Genomic DNA, 16,784 nt, shown 5'->3' with positions numbered 1-16,784 from the left:
GAGTAGTTCTTCCTTGTCTTTATGTCATATCTCTTGGGCTGTTGTTGGCATCTTCATTGATTCTTACATGACTTGCTGTTGTCTCAAAGACCATAGGTGAAACTTAGCATAGAAAGAGTTGAGAGGTGTTGATGATTTTGAGGAGTGAACTCTGGCGTCTCTGCTCAAGGTTATGGTGGCTGATATGGAATCACCCGAAGCGCAGAGTTATTGTCAAAAGGTTTGGGAAGATGAAAGTATAGCCAGAGTCAGCCAGTTGGGCGATTCTGTCTCGAAAAGGTGATTTCGAGTTGCCACATTCAATGTTGCCATGTTCTCTCTAGCACCTGCTGTTCCCATTGCAGAGAAGTCAGCAACATTCAGCTTTGGTAGAAAGGAAAGCAGTTTTATAAGCCCTGTGAATCATTGCCCAAAGAGTATACTAAAGCAATCTCCATTAACCAAGACTGAATCTCTCTCAAGATCAAAGCCCAAAGTTTCCATTAATCTTCCTGACAACGAGATTTCCTTAGCAAACAAGTTTCCTGGTTCCATGGAAGACAAAACACCGAGCTTATCGAAGACGACGAACGAAAAAAGGTACTTCAAGTTTGCTGGTTTTCATCACTCTTTTCTCTTTTCTCTTTTCTTTTGCTTTCTGTAACACGTTTTTGTTTTTCGTCTTCTGGGGAATTGCAGTAATGCTGAACTGATGAATTATTCGATTTGGATTTCAGAAACTTGCTAAAGGTCGCGATCGACATGCGGGGACGGGAGAAGTTAACATCTACTGCACTCGACCATCTGGATGAGCATTGGANATGGGCAGGGCTGATTGTGGAAATGTAGGGTTGATAGTGCCTATGTTTTTGTCAAAAGAAACCATGTACATGTAACATGATATGCTCACGAAATATTAGTTTTTCTTTTCACTTAATGTCGGTTTGCCTCTTTCTTGTCCCTCTGCCGACCTTGACCCTCTCTCTCACCATTGTCAACCTGCTTCTCAAATAATGTAGTTCTTCCTTGTCTTTATGTCATATCTCTTGGGCTGTTGTTGGCATCTTCATTGATTCTTACATGACTTGCTGTTGTCTCAAAGACCATAGGTGAAACTTAGCATAGAAAGAGTTAACAAGTTTCCTGGTTCCATGGAAGACAAAACACCGAGCTTATCGAAGACGACGAACGAAAAAAGGTACTTCAAGTTTGCTGGTTTTCATCACTCTTTTCTCTTTTCTTTTGCTTTCTGTAACACGTTTTTGTTTTTCGTCTTCTGGGGAATTGCAGTAATGCTGAACTGCTGAATTATTAGATTTGGATTTCAGAAACTTGCTAAAGGTTGCGATCGACATGCGGGGACGGGAGAAGTTAACATCTACTGCACTCGACCATCTGGATGAGCATTGGAGGATGAGGCAGATTAATGCAATAACAAAATCAGTTGATTGTCCTCACATTTTGGTGGGTGTACTCAATTCTTTGGAGAGATCTGATTACTCACCTGAAAGATGGACCGACATAGTCGAGGTAACGAACCTATTCTCCGAGCAGTAAAGCCAAATCTAGTTATGTATGTGAAAGAAACCACTATGTCATGCTATGAAAACATGATAGAGTTGGAGCGTTTTCGGATGAAGTTTTTGAAGGGAAAAGGGTTCATAGATTAAAAAGACTATGCAGGAGATTGTGTGCCAGTGGTGATCATGGCCAAAGGCCAAAGTAGGAGACGTTGCCTATGCTCATAAACCATTTTCCTTTGAAATCTACTGAAAAACTTTGCTAATTTCATATGTTTTGCAACACAGATGTGCAGGGAACCTGCAAATATGGCACAAGAGTCGACTATATCTTAGCTTCACAGGATTCGACGTTTAAATTCGTACTCGGTCGTTTCGTCGAAAGGTACTTCCGACCACCATATTGTTAAGGCAAAGTTTGTAAGATTAGGACAGAAAGCAAGCAGACGGCAGAAGGATTTAAAGCAAAGGGTTGCAAGGTTGTCTCAATCAAACATGCTCGTTGAACTGGAATGTGTATTATCCGTACAAAGAATCTTTCAATGAGAGGATCCATCGACCTAATGGTATGTTATGATTCAACATACATTTCACAATAAAAAACGAGCAGTTTTCTTTCTTTAACTTCACTATAAGATTGTTTGTATAACTCAGTAGATAAATCATCAACTAATATTTTAAAGTTCAGGTTCCAAAGTTAAAGGATCTATTCCATACGAAAATTGACATTTAAGGGTAAATATGTAATTTAACTTTTTTTCTAAAAAAAAAATTACTAAAATTAAAATTTGGGGGTATTTTATTGATCCAAACCCAATTAAATTCCCATATTGGCATAGACCGACCTTCTTTAATCAAAATCTAATTAAAAGCTTCAAATAATTAAATTTGTAAAATTACATATTTAGACACCCAAACATCCCTTTCACCTTTCAAACAGATATCTTTTAAGTTTCATTATAAATACGTTTGGAAATGTTATAGCCAGAGGAAACCTCAGGCACCTCTCCGAACCAGCGGCGAATTAGCGCCGCCGGGAGTTGCAGAGGAATCATAGTACCCGATGCCATGGCGAGTATTAGGAAACATCACAAACACCACGCTCGAAACCGCTCCGACGACCGGCGGCAGAACTTGAACCAACAATTTATCTGCTGCCGCAAAGCTCGGCAAGAAGCACTTCATAGTATCGGAGTCTAGAACCACCAAAGCTCCAAAAACCAGAGCCGAAAAGGTGGCGTGTACAAAATCCCCTGCCCTAAGCTTGTAGGGTGACAGATCAACCTCCTTGGACTCCGGCGACGGCCACATTCCGGAAGCGGTCGCAAAGCCCCAGTGGAGGGCATCGTCGTCGCCAGTGTAGGAGTCAGTGAAGGAGGAGAGGAAACAGGAGAGACCACAGAAGAGGATCAAAATTAGAGAGAGAGATTTGTTGATTGGTTCGCATTGGCCGCTGTTGGTGAGGATTGGGCTGAGGAATTGGAAGAGGAAGACAGTACCGGTGGGGAGGAGGCGAATTAGGTTTCCAACGCCGGTTAGGGTTTTCTCGGTGGCAGAGGCGGCCATGAATTGAAGTGGGGATTTGATTGATGGTTTTCTGGTTGTTCTTGTTTTTGGCTTTGATCGAGGCATTGGGTGGTGGTTGCAGAGGAATTTGGAGATTTAAATAACGGATTGAAGAAGGAAGGATTTAGGGATTTAGGGATTTGGGGATTTCGCTTATACGCAAATCTATGAACAAGACGATGGTGCTTCTTTTGCTTTTACTTCCAGAAATGGTTTCAGAAAATGGATTTGTTAAAAAAATTATAAATGAGAAAAAGACTAATTATATTTTTGATGAACAATAATTGAGTTTTTTTAAAATATTTTAAACTTTTAATTCATTAATTGATTTATTTATTTTTATTTTTTAATTCATTAATTCGATCCGATTGTGAGACTAAAGTTATTAGGTGAGACTATAGTTATTAGATCAAATGGTGAGACGGATAATATTATGCGTGGAGTTAGAGTGGACGATATTTGTTAACGGGCCAAGGTGGACGATATCTACTAACGGGGCAAGGTGGATGATATCTGCTAACGGGCCAAGGTGGATGATATCTGTTAACGGGGCAAGGTGGATGATATGTACTGACGGGCCAAGATGGACGATATTTGTTAACGGGTCAAGGTGGACGATATCTATTAACGGGCCAAGGCTTGGGTGTAACAAACGCTATTAAAGCCCGACACCAGACATGGAAATGAAAACAATATGTTTATAAACTCGTAATTCGAATTATTCTATAAGCGTAAAGGAAATTGAATTTTATTTATGAGAAAGTAATATTTAATTTTTGAAGTGTTATTTATGATAATTTTTTTTTATCCAAAACTTAAAAAAAGTGGATTTTGGGAAAGAATAAAAAAAAACAAAACGGCTTGTCCCTTTCTAGCCATGGGATCGCAGACCCTTTGTTCAACGCCACGTGTCTCAGTTCCAAAGGAACACTCTATTTTCCCTCAATTCTGTGTTTCAATCTTCTCAATTTGTCTTTCTTCTCCGCTTTGCTACTGTTCATGATTCTTCCTTGTTCATCTGGTTCGATCATAGCTTATCTACCGATGGCGGACGGGAAATGAAGGCTTGTAATTGAAGTTACGAGAAGCTACGTAGAGAGAGAGAGAGAAACAGAGACAGCGTTGAAAATGCAAGGGAGAGAATCTGGCAGTTCCGGCTTTGATCTTCCTGATAGAGTTTTGCAAGTGCTTCCTTCTGATCCTTTTGAACAGCTCGATGTCGCCCGCAAAATCACTTCCATCGCTCTTTCGACTCGCGTCTCGATGCTTGAATCAGAGTCCTCTGTTCTGCGCTCTAAAATTGCTGAGAAAGATGAGATTGTAGCAGACTTAAGGTTCCAGATCGAATCGCTCAACGATTCTCTCTCCGAGACCGTCGATAAACTCGCCAGGGCCGACGAGGAGAAGGTTTGAATACGGAGTTGTTTAAATCTTGTTGTGGAATGGTGTTCGTTTTTAATCGTTTTGTTTTGGTTATGGTGTTGTAGGAGAGCTTGGAGAAAGAGAACGCCTCGTTGTCGAACACCGTGAAGAAGCTGAGGGGAGATGTTGCGAAGGTGCGTGAAATTGCTTGAGTTTGTTGTCATTTCAATAGAATTCTTGTCCATTTGATGAATTTTGATTTCTGTTAATGATGTGAAAATGGACATGAACAATCTCTGATTCTATAGTTGGAGGTGTTTAGGAAGACACTGATGCTATCACTTCAGGAGGAAGGAGATATCCCTGTAAGAAAAACCTTTACAATCAGTTAAGAAAGATTTCTCGAGCTTGTTTAAGCAGGCTTCGTGTTTGGTGGATACTGGTTTACTCGTTTCTTTGCTTTGTGCTTTTATTACAGACAGAAGTTCCAGAAATGGTCGCTAAGATACCGAGCCAACCATCTACTGTTTCCCAGATTAAAGGTTCTTTCTTATTCTTCATATATCTACGGTTCCTTGTCAAAGCTTAGCTTTTCACGCATGGACTTTTAGAAATAACGATCCTCCACAATGGTATGATATTGTCCTAAGCTTTCATGGCTTTGCTTTTGGTTTCCTTAAAAGGCCTCATACCAATGGAGATATATTCTTTAATTATAAACTCATGATCATTCCCTAAATTAGCCAGTGTGGGATTCCCTCCCAACAATCTTCCCCTCGAAAAAAGTACACTATAGAGCCTCCCCAGAGGCCTATGGAGCCCTCGAACAGCTTCTCCTTAATCGAGACTCGACTCGACTCCTTCTCTGGAGTCCTCGAACAAAGTACACCCTTTGTTCAACCCTTTAGTCACTTTTGACTACATCTTTGAGGCTCACAATTCTTTGTTCGACATTTGAGGATTTTATTGACATAGCTAAGTTTAGGGCATGGCTATGATACCATGTTAGTAATCACGCCCCTCCACAATGGTATGATATTGTCCACTTTGAGCATAAGCTCTCGTGGCATTGCTTTTGGGCTTCCCTTAAAGGCCTCATACCAATGGAGATGTATTCCATATTTATAAACCTAGTATCCTTCCTTAAATTAACCGAAGGTTGGACAACATGGATTTGAATCAGAATCAGGATGCTCCTTTTTGTTTGTGATTTGATGTATAGTTCTTCATGTACCCATTGTCAATATCCTGGAGTTAATTTTGAAAAATTTTCCACTTTACTTGTGTTTTGAGAAAAAGATGCTTGTCCTGCATATAGTCTTTGACATGTTGAGAAAGTTATTTCTTTCAGAAGATGTTTCATCCTTGCCGTCCTCCAGATACTCATCGGCTCAGAGCCAGACTTCTGAAGTGGGAAATTCATTAGCAGAGGATCATGATTTCGATGGTAAGTAGAACTCTAGTTTTTCATGGTAGCTACTGATTTTGACTATGGATGATTATAGTTGCTTCCACAATCCATAGAGTGGAGAAGAATTGATATCAGTGAACTAATTTGTAAAGATTGTTAGAACTTTGTAGAAACCAAAAGAAGATTGGAGTTGTAATTTTACTTTTTTCTTGAAGGAATTCGACCTCGTATTGCACCTGGCCTCCTGTTAGCCTTACAACTAAGTACACCTCGGCTTACTCCCCATAATTCTTCTCCTTCACTATCAGCATCAATATCTCCAAAGAGAACATCTAGACCTGTGTCACCTAGGCGACATTCAATGTCCTTTTCAACCTCCAGGAACGTTTTTGAAGATAGATCTTCAGTATGTTCTTCCGCGCCCTCAATTTCCTCCGACAAAGGTTTGCAGATTGCATTGCTTACAGAAATTTCCTTTCATTAAGAACATTCATTTGGTTATGCATATTACAAAAGAAATATTGTGGCCTTATCTGCTACCATTTTACATCACTTTACTCCTAGAATGAGAGTAAGAGTTACGTTCATAACTCATATGAACTTGGCACTGAAGAGTCTTGTTTATTTACGAGTTCTTATTGACTAAATTTCATGCCCACGTTTGCTCCCCAAATCTATTGTATATTATCTATCAGTCACTAAGAGCTAAGAGAAGATTGTTTTACCTGCAAGTTGGTGATCTAAATTTTGATGCTGCTCATAGTTTATCCTTGTACAATAACCTCCAGCTTCAATAATTGGCTCTAGAATTGTGTTTCCTGATGAAGGTTCTTCTTGTTTGATCTTCTATAGGGCAAGCTCGGGTCGATGGGAAGGAACTTTTCCGACAAGTCAGGTATTCATACGTTTCTGTCTAATGCTCGTAAATAATGGCTGATGTGATACTCCCTTTCTATGTATGTGATTGATAGCACCATTTTGAACATCTTGCTGTTCAACAATACAATGTTAATTCTTCCCTTCCTGCTATCATAGCTCAAGAAAGCACTAACTTCCCTTCAGGAAAGAACTTAATAGCGTGAATTATTGCCCTGTGTTCTTCATTTCTGAATTCTCATAGCATTCTTCAACTCTTCTTTCCATCTCCTTCCCCTTTCAGGACCCGTCTGTCTTATGATCAGTTTGCTGCATTTTTATCAAATGTGAAGGATCTAAATTCCCACAAGCAAACGAAAGAGGTTGGCTTTCTCATACTTAATGATGCATGGCAGCAATGTGGCTGTCACTCTGGTAACTATTAGAGGCATAAGAGATGAACAAAACATTTTAACCATGCCCCCAAGTTACTAATGTAGCTGCCTCTCCGAATAATTTTTTGTCGATATCGTGGTGGTTGATCGATTTAGATATGATTTCAGGAGATGCTTAAGAAGGTGAAGGAGATTTTCAGCCACGATAACAAAGATCTTTATACTGTTTTTGAGGGATTGGTTGCTCGCAGTCTCCATTGAAGAAACTAAACCAGAAATGCAGCCAAACGTTGGCATATCTGCTATCAGGTTCGTTGGCATCAACTGTACATGATCCAAACACTTTGTCTCATTTTTTCGATACGGATACAGTAACGATCATAGCGATCTCCTCTAGTATATACAGGTACGTAAGGATCCAATTGATTTGAAGTCGTCCCTCTCATCGTGGGAAATTCCTCTATCTGATCACTTGCCTTATGTCGGTGTCAATGTTGTTCTATAATTCTTTGCCTAACTTGTGTCATCAAAAGTGTGTAAATTCTGCTAGTTAGAATAAGATGGAACCTTGCTGATTACATACTTTTTTTGGGAGTTAATTATCAATAACATTATTAAATGTTATGATTACATTAACAGTTAATAACGGTGATTATGGATTTTTGAACTTAACTCTGACATATTAAATAATTTAATATTATATTTACTCACGATTATTTAAACTAATTAAAAATGAAATTCAAATTAGGTCGGATGTTGTAATGATTACTTAACGGAGGGAAGCTTAGGAAGATTTAATATTTCTTCGAAGTTAGCAAATACCAAAAAATATAATAAAGATAATCAACACTAATTGACATGTACTATTTTTGTCGAGAATTCATGTTCCATATTTATAATAATAAAATTATTAAAATATTTTATAATGAATATAAATGGATATAAAATGACATCGATTAAATAAAATAGATATAAATTAATTAAAATAGTAAATATACATTTTATTTATTAAAAATGACGATTATAAATTATTATATTCGATAATTTTTTAACATATTTTAATTGAAAACCTATCAAAATATATTTTTCTAAAAATTATTTATATTTATTGAGATTTTCTAAAATGAACTATTTTTAAAAATGACATAAAATAGTCTAAAAATAAAATCAATATTTTGCTAAAGAAATTATAATTTGGAAACACGTGCCAAGTGTGTGAGTGGGACTTGAAAGTTTGGCAGTTGAAGCAGCTAAGGGAACTAGAAATCTGAAAATTTTCAGAGGAAAGAAACCTTTTATTATTTTCATCGCTCTCTCTTTCTCCAGAGATCCGATTCAGTCAATGGCGAAATTTTGTAGTTGCAATCTGCTGTTTATCCTCTCGATATCGATCTCGTTGCTTCTCCGGCGAGCTTCAAGCTCTTATGCAGGTTCCGCTAGCTCAATCGTCAATCCTGCAAAAGTCAAACAGATTTCATGGAGTCCCCGGTACTAAATCGTTCACCATTCTGCTCGTAGTCTTGTTGTTCTGGTATCTAGATTTTGTTAATCGCATTCTTCGTTTAGATTTATTCACGGTCTGATGTTTCCGTTTCAATTTGAATGATTATGCAGGGCTTTCGTGTATGAAGGTTTTCTCACGGACTTAGAATGCGATCATCTCATCTCGCTTGTGAGTTGAAATAGTATCGACTCATTTTTTTTTTTTTTTTACGCGATTTTTGTTTTGGTTAATTTTTGTTTTTTGTTTAAATTAGGCTAAAGCGGAGTTGAAGAGATCTGCTGTTGCGGATCATTTGTCTGGAGAGAGCAAGGTCAGCGAGGTCCGAACTAGCTCTGGGGCATTTATTCATAAAGCCAAGGTTTGTGCGGCGTTTCATTCTTATAGTTTTTAAGTTTCCACTATAGAAGCACACTGATCTTAAATCACCTTCAAACCTAAATCCTACACTTTTATCTCGATATGTATTGGTTTAATAAACATTTAAGATTCCCCATAGATTCAGATATGAGTTTGGTTCATGAGATCCATCGGTTAAATATTGGTTTGACTTATGAAGTTTATCTTAATATGAAATGAGTGAATGAATGCCATTGCAGTAATTTAAACCAGATTTTCTATTCTGATATTGTTATAAGTCACCATTTGAGAAGAAAAGGAAAATTTTTGAACTGTTTATTGAAGCAATATTCATCAATCGACATTCATTTAGCAGGGGCGGCTGTTATTACTTCTTCATTCTGAACTAGTTTGGATGATTGGTATCTTGGTCTGTCAAATTTTTTAAGAATGTTATTACTTCTTCATTCTGAACTAGTCTGGATGATTGGTATCTTGGTTTGTCAAATTTTTTTAAGAATGTTATTACTTCTTCATTTCGAATTAGTTCCTGTCTTACTGACTATTGAAGCGGGAAACATTAAATGTCACCCTTAATTCTTGTCAGTATACAGATAGGGTTTACTCACAAACTTCTAACCTGATAACCATTCTTTATCTCCCCTCGGTAAACTTACTGTCTGTATCTCATGTAGGATCCGATCGTTTCTGGTATTGAAGACAAAATTGCAGCATGGACATTCCTGCCAAAAGGTAAACCATTAGCAGAAGGCGCAAATTTCTGGTTAAATTCCATAGTCTTAAGCAACTTATGTTAGATTATAATTTGCTTTCCGTTATCAATTGCAACTCTTGAATTTAACAGGATAGAGGCATTTGCAGTTGAATTTAAATTTTGGGTTCTTAAGTTCTATCCATTCTTATGACTGAAACCATAAAGAGAAATATTGGACTAATTGTATTAAATCTCTGAAGTGAACAAACCAGATAACGAAAAGTTCTCATTTTCTGTATGCAACTAGCACAGTTCTTTCACCAATATTTGGTTCTGATTTCCGTACAAATTAGTGAACTTCAGAAGACATGATCCCCTGTCATAATTATATAATACATAATCAAGTGATAGAGTCTAAAGAACTTTGCAGCTGGGCAGAAACACAGTGTTTCGACTAAGCCCTTTCATTTTTTAGTGAAAAAGGAAAACTATTGAGTTTGAAACTAAATTTATATAAGAATGTGGAAATTTTGACTCATGCATTGATAGCTTGTTTATGCATTGGTTTTACTGGTAAATTGAAACTTGAATGTGCTTGATTTCAGAAAATGGAGAAGACATTCAAGTGTTGAGATATGAATATGGGCAGAAGTATGATGCCCATTTCGATTACTTTACTGACAAGGTTAATATTGCCCGAGGTGGACACCGAATGGCAACTGTTCTTATGTATCTTTCAAATGTAGAAAAAGGTGGTGAAACTGTGTTTCCTAATGCCGAGGTTTGTCCTGGCGTTTCCCTTTAATCCAATTGATTGCAACCCTTTTTTCTGTACTTTGGCCATAATCAAGAGCTTTAGTTTTTCTTGGTACAATATTCTTTGCAAATATTCTTCTCTCGAGTTGTTGTACTTAAGGAAGATATATCTGTCTCTACTTATTGACTTACTTCATCAAATCCGCTGTATTAACTGATAATTTATCAACTTTTTTTTTTGAATCAAAATTATCAATATTGAATATGTTTGTTCATTCATGTGAGTTCAGGAATCTCAAAGACGGCAGGCTTCTGAAACAAATGAAGATCTTTCAGACTGTGCAAAGAAAGGGATAGCAGGTGAGTGTTTTAAGTCAGTTTTCGAACTTCTATCCTATTTATGAAGTCAGTAGAAAGGGATAACACGTCGAGATGTCTCTCCTTAATCTCCACCTTTAAAATATTCAGTGAAACCACGGAAGGGTGATGCTCTTCTCTTCTTCAGTCTTCATCCAAATGCTGTTCCAGACACAAAAAGTCTGCATGGAGGTTGCCCTGTGATTGAAGGAGAGAAATGGTCAGCAACAAAGTGGATTCATGTCGATTCTTTCGACACGATCGTGAGTGATCATACGAGTTGCGTTGATAATAATGCAAGTTGTGAGAGATGGGCTGAACTCGGTGAGTGCACGAATAACCCGGAGTATATGGTGGGATCTCCTGAGCTTCCTGGCTATTGCAGGAAAAGTTGCAAGGTTTGTTGATAAACTTGCTCGGTTCTTTTATGTGCATTCCTTCCATTTCTCAGAGTTTTGCAGAGCTTGTCCAAAAACACAAATGGTTGTTTTCCTGATAGCATATTCATTGCAATGTTTTGTGACAGTTAGCATATGTATTGATACCTCAATCATGTAACATTATTTGAAAAATAATTTAGTTTTGGCAAGTTATTTGGATTTTAAGAGTTTTTTTTAATGGAAAAACGAACCCTTTTCCCATAATTTTTTATTTTTTAGTATAGTTTTCAAAATATTTCTTTTTTAATCTTGAGTTTAGTTTTCATTTGGTCTATAGATTTAATATTTTATACTCTTAAGTTAGTCGATCTTAACTTTTGAGTAATTAATAATTTTAATATTGATAAAAAAATTAGTGAAAACTAATTGAATAATTAATAGAAAATTAACACAAAACCAAAATTAAATATTAGTAAAAAAAAAAAATGAAAATTTGAAATATATGAACTTAATAAAAATTAGACTCAAAATTTAAGAATAAAAATGGATGATTAATTTTTCAGTTTATTTTATTTTAGTCCTTAAATTCTAAATTTTATTTTATTTTATTTAAATTTTTATATTTTAAAATTAAAGACTTTTTAGTCCTTAAATTCTAAATTTTATTTTATTTTATTTAAATTTTTATATTTTAAAATTAAAGACTAATTTTGTGATATAAGATTTAAAAATACCTAAACTAATATAGAATTTAGGAGATAATAGAATTAGTCTATAAAACAAAAATATAAACTCAATCAATAATCTCACTTTCCATTTATTTAAATTGCGATATAAAATATAAAATAAAGTGAGAAGTAAATCATTTAATTACCATTTTGATCCTTTATTTTCCAACTTTTTCCATTTTAGTACTTTCAAATTTAGTATCTATCAATAAACTTAAAAATTAATTTTTATGTTAGTTTCAAGTTAATTTTTATAAAAGTGATAAAATAATAACAATATTTATTTTTATAAAAAAAATAATAATAATAACGGTAGAAACTAACTTTAAATCTTGTTTTAATATTTTTAAAATTTTTTTAAATAAAATAAAATAAAGGAAATCTGGAGGGTCACGTAATCAAGAGTGTGCATGAACCTAAAAAGTTGGATGAATTTTCAACCAAACATTAAAAAAAATTAGAAAAATTAAGAGCCAATCAAACACGTCATTAAACAAATAAAACAATAAATTGTTTTCAAAGCATGTTATTTCCAACTGTCCAATAATATTAAATAATAAATAAAAATAAATAAGAAGCAAAACAGCTGTAGGATTTGTTGTCCCATTTCTCAAAATCAGGTTTTTAATTAATTAATTAAATCATATGGAAAAAAAAAAAAATATGCCAACAGATCAGACGGTCAGAAATGGCTGCAGCTGTCTTGTCCCAAAATTAGAGATTTAGTTAAAAAAAAAGAAAAAAGATTACAAAACAGGCAGAGACAGCCAACCAAATCTTTCCAAATATCTATTAACAAAATACCAATATTTATATATATATATCAATTATGGCTAAATAGATTAGAATATTATCAACTTAAACATAATTCCGCTAATTAAAATATTGGTATTTTCAAATTTAAATTCTTGAAATTCAAGAAAGCAATACGAATATTTTAAAGTAGACTATATTGGATGATGAAAGTTCCACATCCGCTAATTTAAGAAATGATCATGTATTTATAATTAAAGAATACTCTCTCAGCTTTTTGGAAAGCCTAAAGCAAAGTCATGAGAGCTTATGATCAATGTGAACAATATCGAGAGCTTATGCTCAATGTGGACAATATCATGCCATTGTGAAGAATCCTAACAGACTAAACAAAAATAAATAATTTAAATAAGTAATTTTTATATTAACATTAAGAAAAAATTACGACACAATTACGTAATTAATATTCAAACATATCTCTTATAAAAGATAGAAATGTCTAAACTATGGTCAATAATTAAAATATTTTTCCTAAAAGAGATAATTTCGAACCAAGCAGATTAAAAGTGAAATTTTTTTATAAACTAAAAAAGGAATTTTATGACTTTTTTAATAAAAATATTTTTATATGAAACGTTTCATTTATTAGGTCTCCTTAAGGAGGGAGGAAAATATATAAATATATTTACAGGCAGTATATAAATTATTTTTAAAACTCAATGAATTAAAACAAACAAAATTTTCTATAAATGAAAAAAGAACATTGATTACATAAATTAAAGAGTGGCCAATGAAATTCGGAGAACCATATAAATTTAAAATCAACGAAAAAGAAAACGACAAGCAGAAGGTGGGAGCTTTGATCCTGTAAGACCAACGATCCTCAAATCCAGTCTGACCTCGTGCTGAGGCCGTCGCCCAATAACCCACTCTTAGTGTCTCGATTCTTCACCAAAACCTGATTTTCAGTTTCATTCCCAAGATCTGTGATCGAAGAACAGGTTTTCTGGATCGTCTTGTTCCTATTTGGGTTGTCAAAAGAAGCTTCAGTGCGTAAAAATGGAGGTGGGATCGATGCAGAGACAGTGGGTTCAGTATATTAAATCATGGCTGGGTGAGGTAAAACTCAAAATCTGAACTGGGTTTTGTTTTGTTTTGTTTTGTTTTGTTTATGAATCTTATTTTTGTTCTGTTTTTTGTGGGCTTTGGTGAGAAAAGGGGACTCTGGATAGTCAGTATTTGCAGCTTTTGCAACTGCAAGATGAGAGTAATCCAACTTTTGTTTCTGAAGTGGTGACTCTTTTCTTTGAAGATACCGAGGAGCTTCTCAATAAACTCAGCCTTGCTTTGTAAGGACTCACTTAGCCCCTCTTTGGCTGTTTCTCTTGGAGTTTTGTTTTATCTCTCTCTCTCTCTCTTTCTTGAATCAGTATCAAGTTTCATTAATCATTGATTTGTGCAGATCTTTGGATGAATCGGTTTATGTTTCTGTGTGTTTTTGGTTTGTTTTTTGTTAGATCACAGCCAAGTGTGGACTTCAAAAAGATTGATGATCATGTGCACCAGCTTAAGGGCAGCAGCTCCAGGTACTCTATTTTCCTTCTCTCTCCCTATGAATGGATACACCTGATAAGAACAACTTTTGTGAGTTTTCTCTTCCATCTTTTTACAATTTGAAGAACATTTTTGCCTGCCAATTTGAAAATACACCGTCCTTGAATAAGAGGTTAAAGAGTCGAATCTCTCACTCCCATATGTTATTGTGAGATCTCATATCGGTTGGGGGGTTGGGGAGGGAAACTGTGAGTTCCAACGAAGCATACCTTATAAGGACTTGGAAACCTCTCCCTATTGGACGCATTTTAAAACCTTGAGAGGAAGCCCAGAAGGGAAAAGTCCGAAGAGGACAATATCTGCTAGCGATGGGCTTGAGCTGTTACAGAAACATTCTTTATAAGGATGTAGAAACCCCTCTCTAGGGGACGCGTTTTAAAAACCTTGGGGAGAAGTCTGAAAGGAAAAATCCAAAGAAGACAATATCTACTAGCAGTGAACTTGGTTACCGTTTGACTCAAAAGGACTTTATGGACTGTTGTGCAAGACCAATCATTTGAAACCGTTTTTAACCATGGAAATCAAGATAGGATATTCATGATGCATATCAAATCTAAAAGTCATGGAGAAAATGCTGACCTTGTGTTGTTGTGTTTGTTGTTTTCGACTCCTCTGTGGGCAATGTAGCATAGGTGCACTTAGAGTGAAAAACGCCTGCATTGCCTTCCGGAATGTCTGCGAGCAACAGAGTGCAGAAGGGTGAGTTATTTTCACTATTTGATTGATCTTTCAAAAGTGTTCTTCTCAATCAGTAAACTGTTGTTTGCTGCAGGTGTTTAAGATGCCTGCAACAAGTACAGCAAGAATTCTATTGTGTTAAAGAGAAGCTCAGTTACCTATTTGCAGTGAGTAGTAGAGCTCTCTGATACTTAAGGCCATTTCTTCTTGTCATCTCATCTTTACACCGTTTGGTTTCTCGAACAAAAATGGATAAATTGACTCAAAACTTTGTTTACTGCAGCTCGAAAAACGGATTTTGAATGCTGGAGGATCCATTCCAATGGACTTGGGGTCTTAACCTGAAAAAATCCATGAACCAAGATTTTCATTTGTTCTTGTGGAGTCTCCTTTCTCTTGTTCTTCTTTAGGTTCTCAAATTGACTGTCACTTGTGCTTGTACAAATTCAAAGCCTTTACCCTTTTCCCTCAGAACATCATTGCTTTCTACAGCTGAATTTTCGACTTTTCTGTGTCTTTGAGCTTAACTATTTGTTATGTATGGAGTCCTAGAAGATTTCTGGGAGCTTTCAAAGAGGCAAATACTCTCTTCATGTCTTTGTTCCCTTTGTTTTCTGCTAATCAAAACATATTGATCACATTTCTGGGTCTAGTTTGAGTTTTCTTGGACTTTCCCTCTATTTGGAATGAAGTAATGCAAACTATGGACTAAGTAGGCGGACATCGGACAATATGTGAGATTCTACATCGGTTGGAGAGGGGAACAAATCATTTCTTACAAGGGTGTGGAAACCTCTCCTTAGTGGACGTGTTTTAAAACCGTGAGGTTGATGGCGATACGTAACAGGTCAAAGTTGACAATATCTACTAGCGTGGACTTGGGTTATTACAATGGTATCAAAATCAGACATCGAGTGGTGTGCCGCAATGATGCTGGACCCCAAGGGGTTGGACTGTGAGATCCCACCTCAGTTGGAGAGGGAACAAAACATTCTTTAAAAAAGGTGTGAAAATTTCTTCCTAACAAATGCTTTTTTAGGCAGACAATATCGGTTACCAGTAGGTGGTTGGTTCTAGATTTATAGTTTTGTTGCTTTCTATGACCCACGAAATGCTAACTTTTCTCATTCAAATGCCCCAAAAGTTTGATGAATATCAGCGAAATGCTCACTTTTCTCATTCAAATGCCCCAAAAGTTTGATGAATATCAGCAAACACATGACCCATGGCAATAATGACAGGCGTGGTTTTGCAGTTTGTTTATTCCACAAACCAAGATTGTATCTTATCACTTACCTGCTTTGCAAATAGATCAAAGGAGGCTGTTCGGTTCATGGATGACAGTTTGGCCATCTTGAGATTCATCACTATCCGCATAGATTTTTACAGGCTTGGATTCAAGAGCTGGCTCAATCAGACCTTCTTCAGCCAGAACTACGGCACCAAGAATTTCCCTCAAGAAAGTTTCCTCCGGCAGAACAATGCGCTGTTATGACAGAAAATAACAGTCGATTTTCATAAGAAATCCAAAGGTTCTGAATCGGTATAATATATTGCGTGCAAGAGAAATTAACCAAACAAAAATTATGAAGAATAGGAGGAATTGAAGTCCTCTATGCAAATTAATAGGCAATTTCTTACCACATGCTTGTAATCGATGTATAATTGCTTCAAGTGTAAAGAGTCTTGACAGCAAACGATGGCGAAGAGAAGATTGGATGTCCTTTTTTTTCTTGCAGAGAGTTTCTTAGACGTTTACAAATCAGGTACAAATAGAGTGAAGACATTTCGATTCCCGCCGCTCGCCTGCTTCACTCCCGGGCGCAGTCGAGGTGGTTCATCGTCGTAATCAACATTGTGGTAAGTTCAAACCTC

The 16,784-nt window shown here is 36.0% G+C and overlaps 5 protein-coding genes and 1 long non-coding RNA gene across 7 annotated transcripts; 4 read left to right on the top strand and 2 right to left on the bottom strand.

Moving 5' to 3' along the window:
* Positions 1 to 39: 39 nt before the first annotated feature.
* On the top strand, positions 40 to 828 carry LOC111472275. The gene is made up of 2 exons (XM_023117921.1): positions 40 to 579; positions 717 to 828. The coding sequence occupies exons 1-2, from the start codon at positions 311 to 313 to the stop codon at positions 826 to 828; spliced, it is 381 nt and encodes a 126-aa protein (XP_022973689.1). The 5' UTR covers positions 40 to 310.
* A 1,667-nt stretch (positions 829 to 2,495) lies between these two features.
* LOC111472274 (protein DMP2-like) lies at positions 2,496 to 3,065 on the bottom strand. Its single transcript, XM_023117920.1, has one exon. It carries the CDS (start codon positions 3,063 to 3,065, stop codon positions 2,496 to 2,498), a length of 570 nt encoding a protein of 189 aa, XP_022973688.1.
* An 897-nt stretch (positions 3,066 to 3,962) lies between these two features.
* Positions 3,963 to 7,670, top strand: LOC111472231 (uncharacterized protein At4g15545-like). Of its 2 annotated transcripts, none has more exons than XM_023117872.1 (9): positions 3,963 to 4,472; positions 4,553 to 4,621; positions 4,736 to 4,792; positions 4,906 to 4,969; positions 5,782 to 5,874; positions 6,054 to 6,281; positions 6,691 to 6,733; positions 6,998 to 7,076; positions 7,257 to 7,670. In XM_023117872.1, exons 1-9 carry the CDS (start codon positions 4,194 to 4,196, stop codon positions 7,347 to 7,349), a joined length of 1,005 nt encoding a protein of 334 aa, XP_022973640.1. In that variant the 5' UTR covers positions 3,963 to 4,193; the 3' UTR covers positions 7,350 to 7,670. The 2 variants fall into 2 exon arrangements, with proteins under 2 accessions (XP_022973640.1, XP_022973639.1); XM_023117871.1 differs by having other exon boundaries at positions 5,779 to 5,874.
* A 643-nt stretch (positions 7,671 to 8,313) lies between these two features.
* Positions 8,314 to 11,361, top strand: LOC111472232 (probable prolyl 4-hydroxylase 4). The gene is made up of 7 exons (XM_023117873.1): positions 8,314 to 8,576; positions 8,703 to 8,760; positions 8,846 to 8,950; positions 9,624 to 9,681; positions 10,249 to 10,424; positions 10,690 to 10,759; positions 10,868 to 11,361. The coding sequence occupies exons 1-7, from the start codon at positions 8,431 to 8,433 to the stop codon at positions 11,161 to 11,163; spliced, it is 909 nt and encodes a 302-aa protein (XP_022973641.1). The 5' UTR covers positions 8,314 to 8,430; the 3' UTR covers positions 11,164 to 11,361.
* A 2,019-nt stretch (positions 11,362 to 13,380) lies between these two features.
* Positions 13,381 to 15,561, top strand: LOC111472263 (histidine-containing phosphotransfer protein 1-like). The gene is made up of 6 exons (XM_023117912.1): positions 13,381 to 13,736; positions 13,836 to 13,966; positions 14,135 to 14,203; positions 14,859 to 14,930; positions 15,004 to 15,076; positions 15,193 to 15,561. Exons 1-6 carry the CDS (start codon positions 13,677 to 13,679, stop codon positions 15,247 to 15,249), a joined length of 462 nt encoding a protein of 153 aa, XP_022973680.1. The 5' UTR covers positions 13,381 to 13,676; the 3' UTR covers positions 15,250 to 15,561.
* A 644-nt stretch (positions 15,562 to 16,205) lies between these two features.
* On the bottom strand, positions 16,206 to 16,635 carry LOC111472264. The gene is made up of 2 exons (XR_002715380.1): positions 16,551 to 16,635; positions 16,206 to 16,395 (listed from the first exon to the last, which is right to left on the bottom strand). It is a non-coding gene; the product is annotated as an uncharacterized LOC111472264 (long non-coding RNA).
* Positions 16,636 to 16,784: the final 149 nt, after the last annotated feature.

Source organism: Cucurbita maxima, unplaced genomic scaffold, assembly GCF_002738345.1.
Source record: "Cucurbita maxima cultivar Rimu unplaced genomic scaffold, Cmax_1.0 Cma_Scf00069, whole genome shotgun sequence".
Taxonomy (NCBI): Eukaryota; Viridiplantae; Streptophyta; class Magnoliopsida; order Cucurbitales; family Cucurbitaceae; genus Cucurbita; species Cucurbita maxima.
The sequence above is the reverse complement of the archived record's forward strand: the minus strand, read 5'-3'. Positions and strand labels throughout refer to the sequence as shown.

Bases quoted from the DNA above. Each gene is read 5' to 3' on its own strand.
- LOC111472274 (XM_023117920.1), bottom strand. From the start codon at position 3,065: ATGGCCGCCTCTGCCACCGAGAAAACCCTAACCGGCGTTGGAAACCTA.
- LOC111472231 (XM_023117871.1), top strand. From the start codon at position 4,194: ATGCAAGGGAGAGAATCTGGCAGTTCCGGCTTTGATCTTCCTGATAGA. The intron at 4,970-5,778 runs GTTCTTTCTTAT...TATTTCTTTCAG, and splicing joins TACTGTTTCCCAGATTAAAG to AAGATGTTTCATCCTTGCCG. The intron at 6,282-6,690 runs GTTTGCAGATTG...GATCTTCTATAG, and splicing joins CTCAATTTCCTCCGACAAAG to GGCAAGCTCGGGTCGATGGG.
- LOC111472232 (XM_023117873.1), top strand. From the start codon at position 8,431: ATGGCGAAATTTTGTAGTTGCAATCTGCTGTTTATCCTCTCGATATCG. The intron at 10,425-10,689 runs GTTTGTCCTGGC...ATGTGAGTTCAG, and splicing joins CTGTGTTTCCTAATGCCGAG to GAATCTCAAAGACGGCAGGC. The intron at 10,760-10,867 runs GTGAGTGTTTTA...TAAAATATTCAG, and splicing joins TGCAAAGAAAGGGATAGCAG to TGAAACCACGGAAGGGTGAT.
- LOC111472263 (XM_023117912.1), top strand. From the start codon at position 13,677: ATGGAGGTGGGATCGATGCAGAGACAGTGGGTTCAGTATATTAAATCA. The intron at 13,737-13,835 runs GTAAAACTCAAA...TGGTGAGAAAAG, and splicing joins TTAAATCATGGCTGGGTGAG to GGGACTCTGGATAGTCAGTA. The intron at 14,204-14,858 runs GTACTCTATTTT...TGGGCAATGTAG, and splicing joins CTTAAGGGCAGCAGCTCCAG to CATAGGTGCACTTAGAGTGA.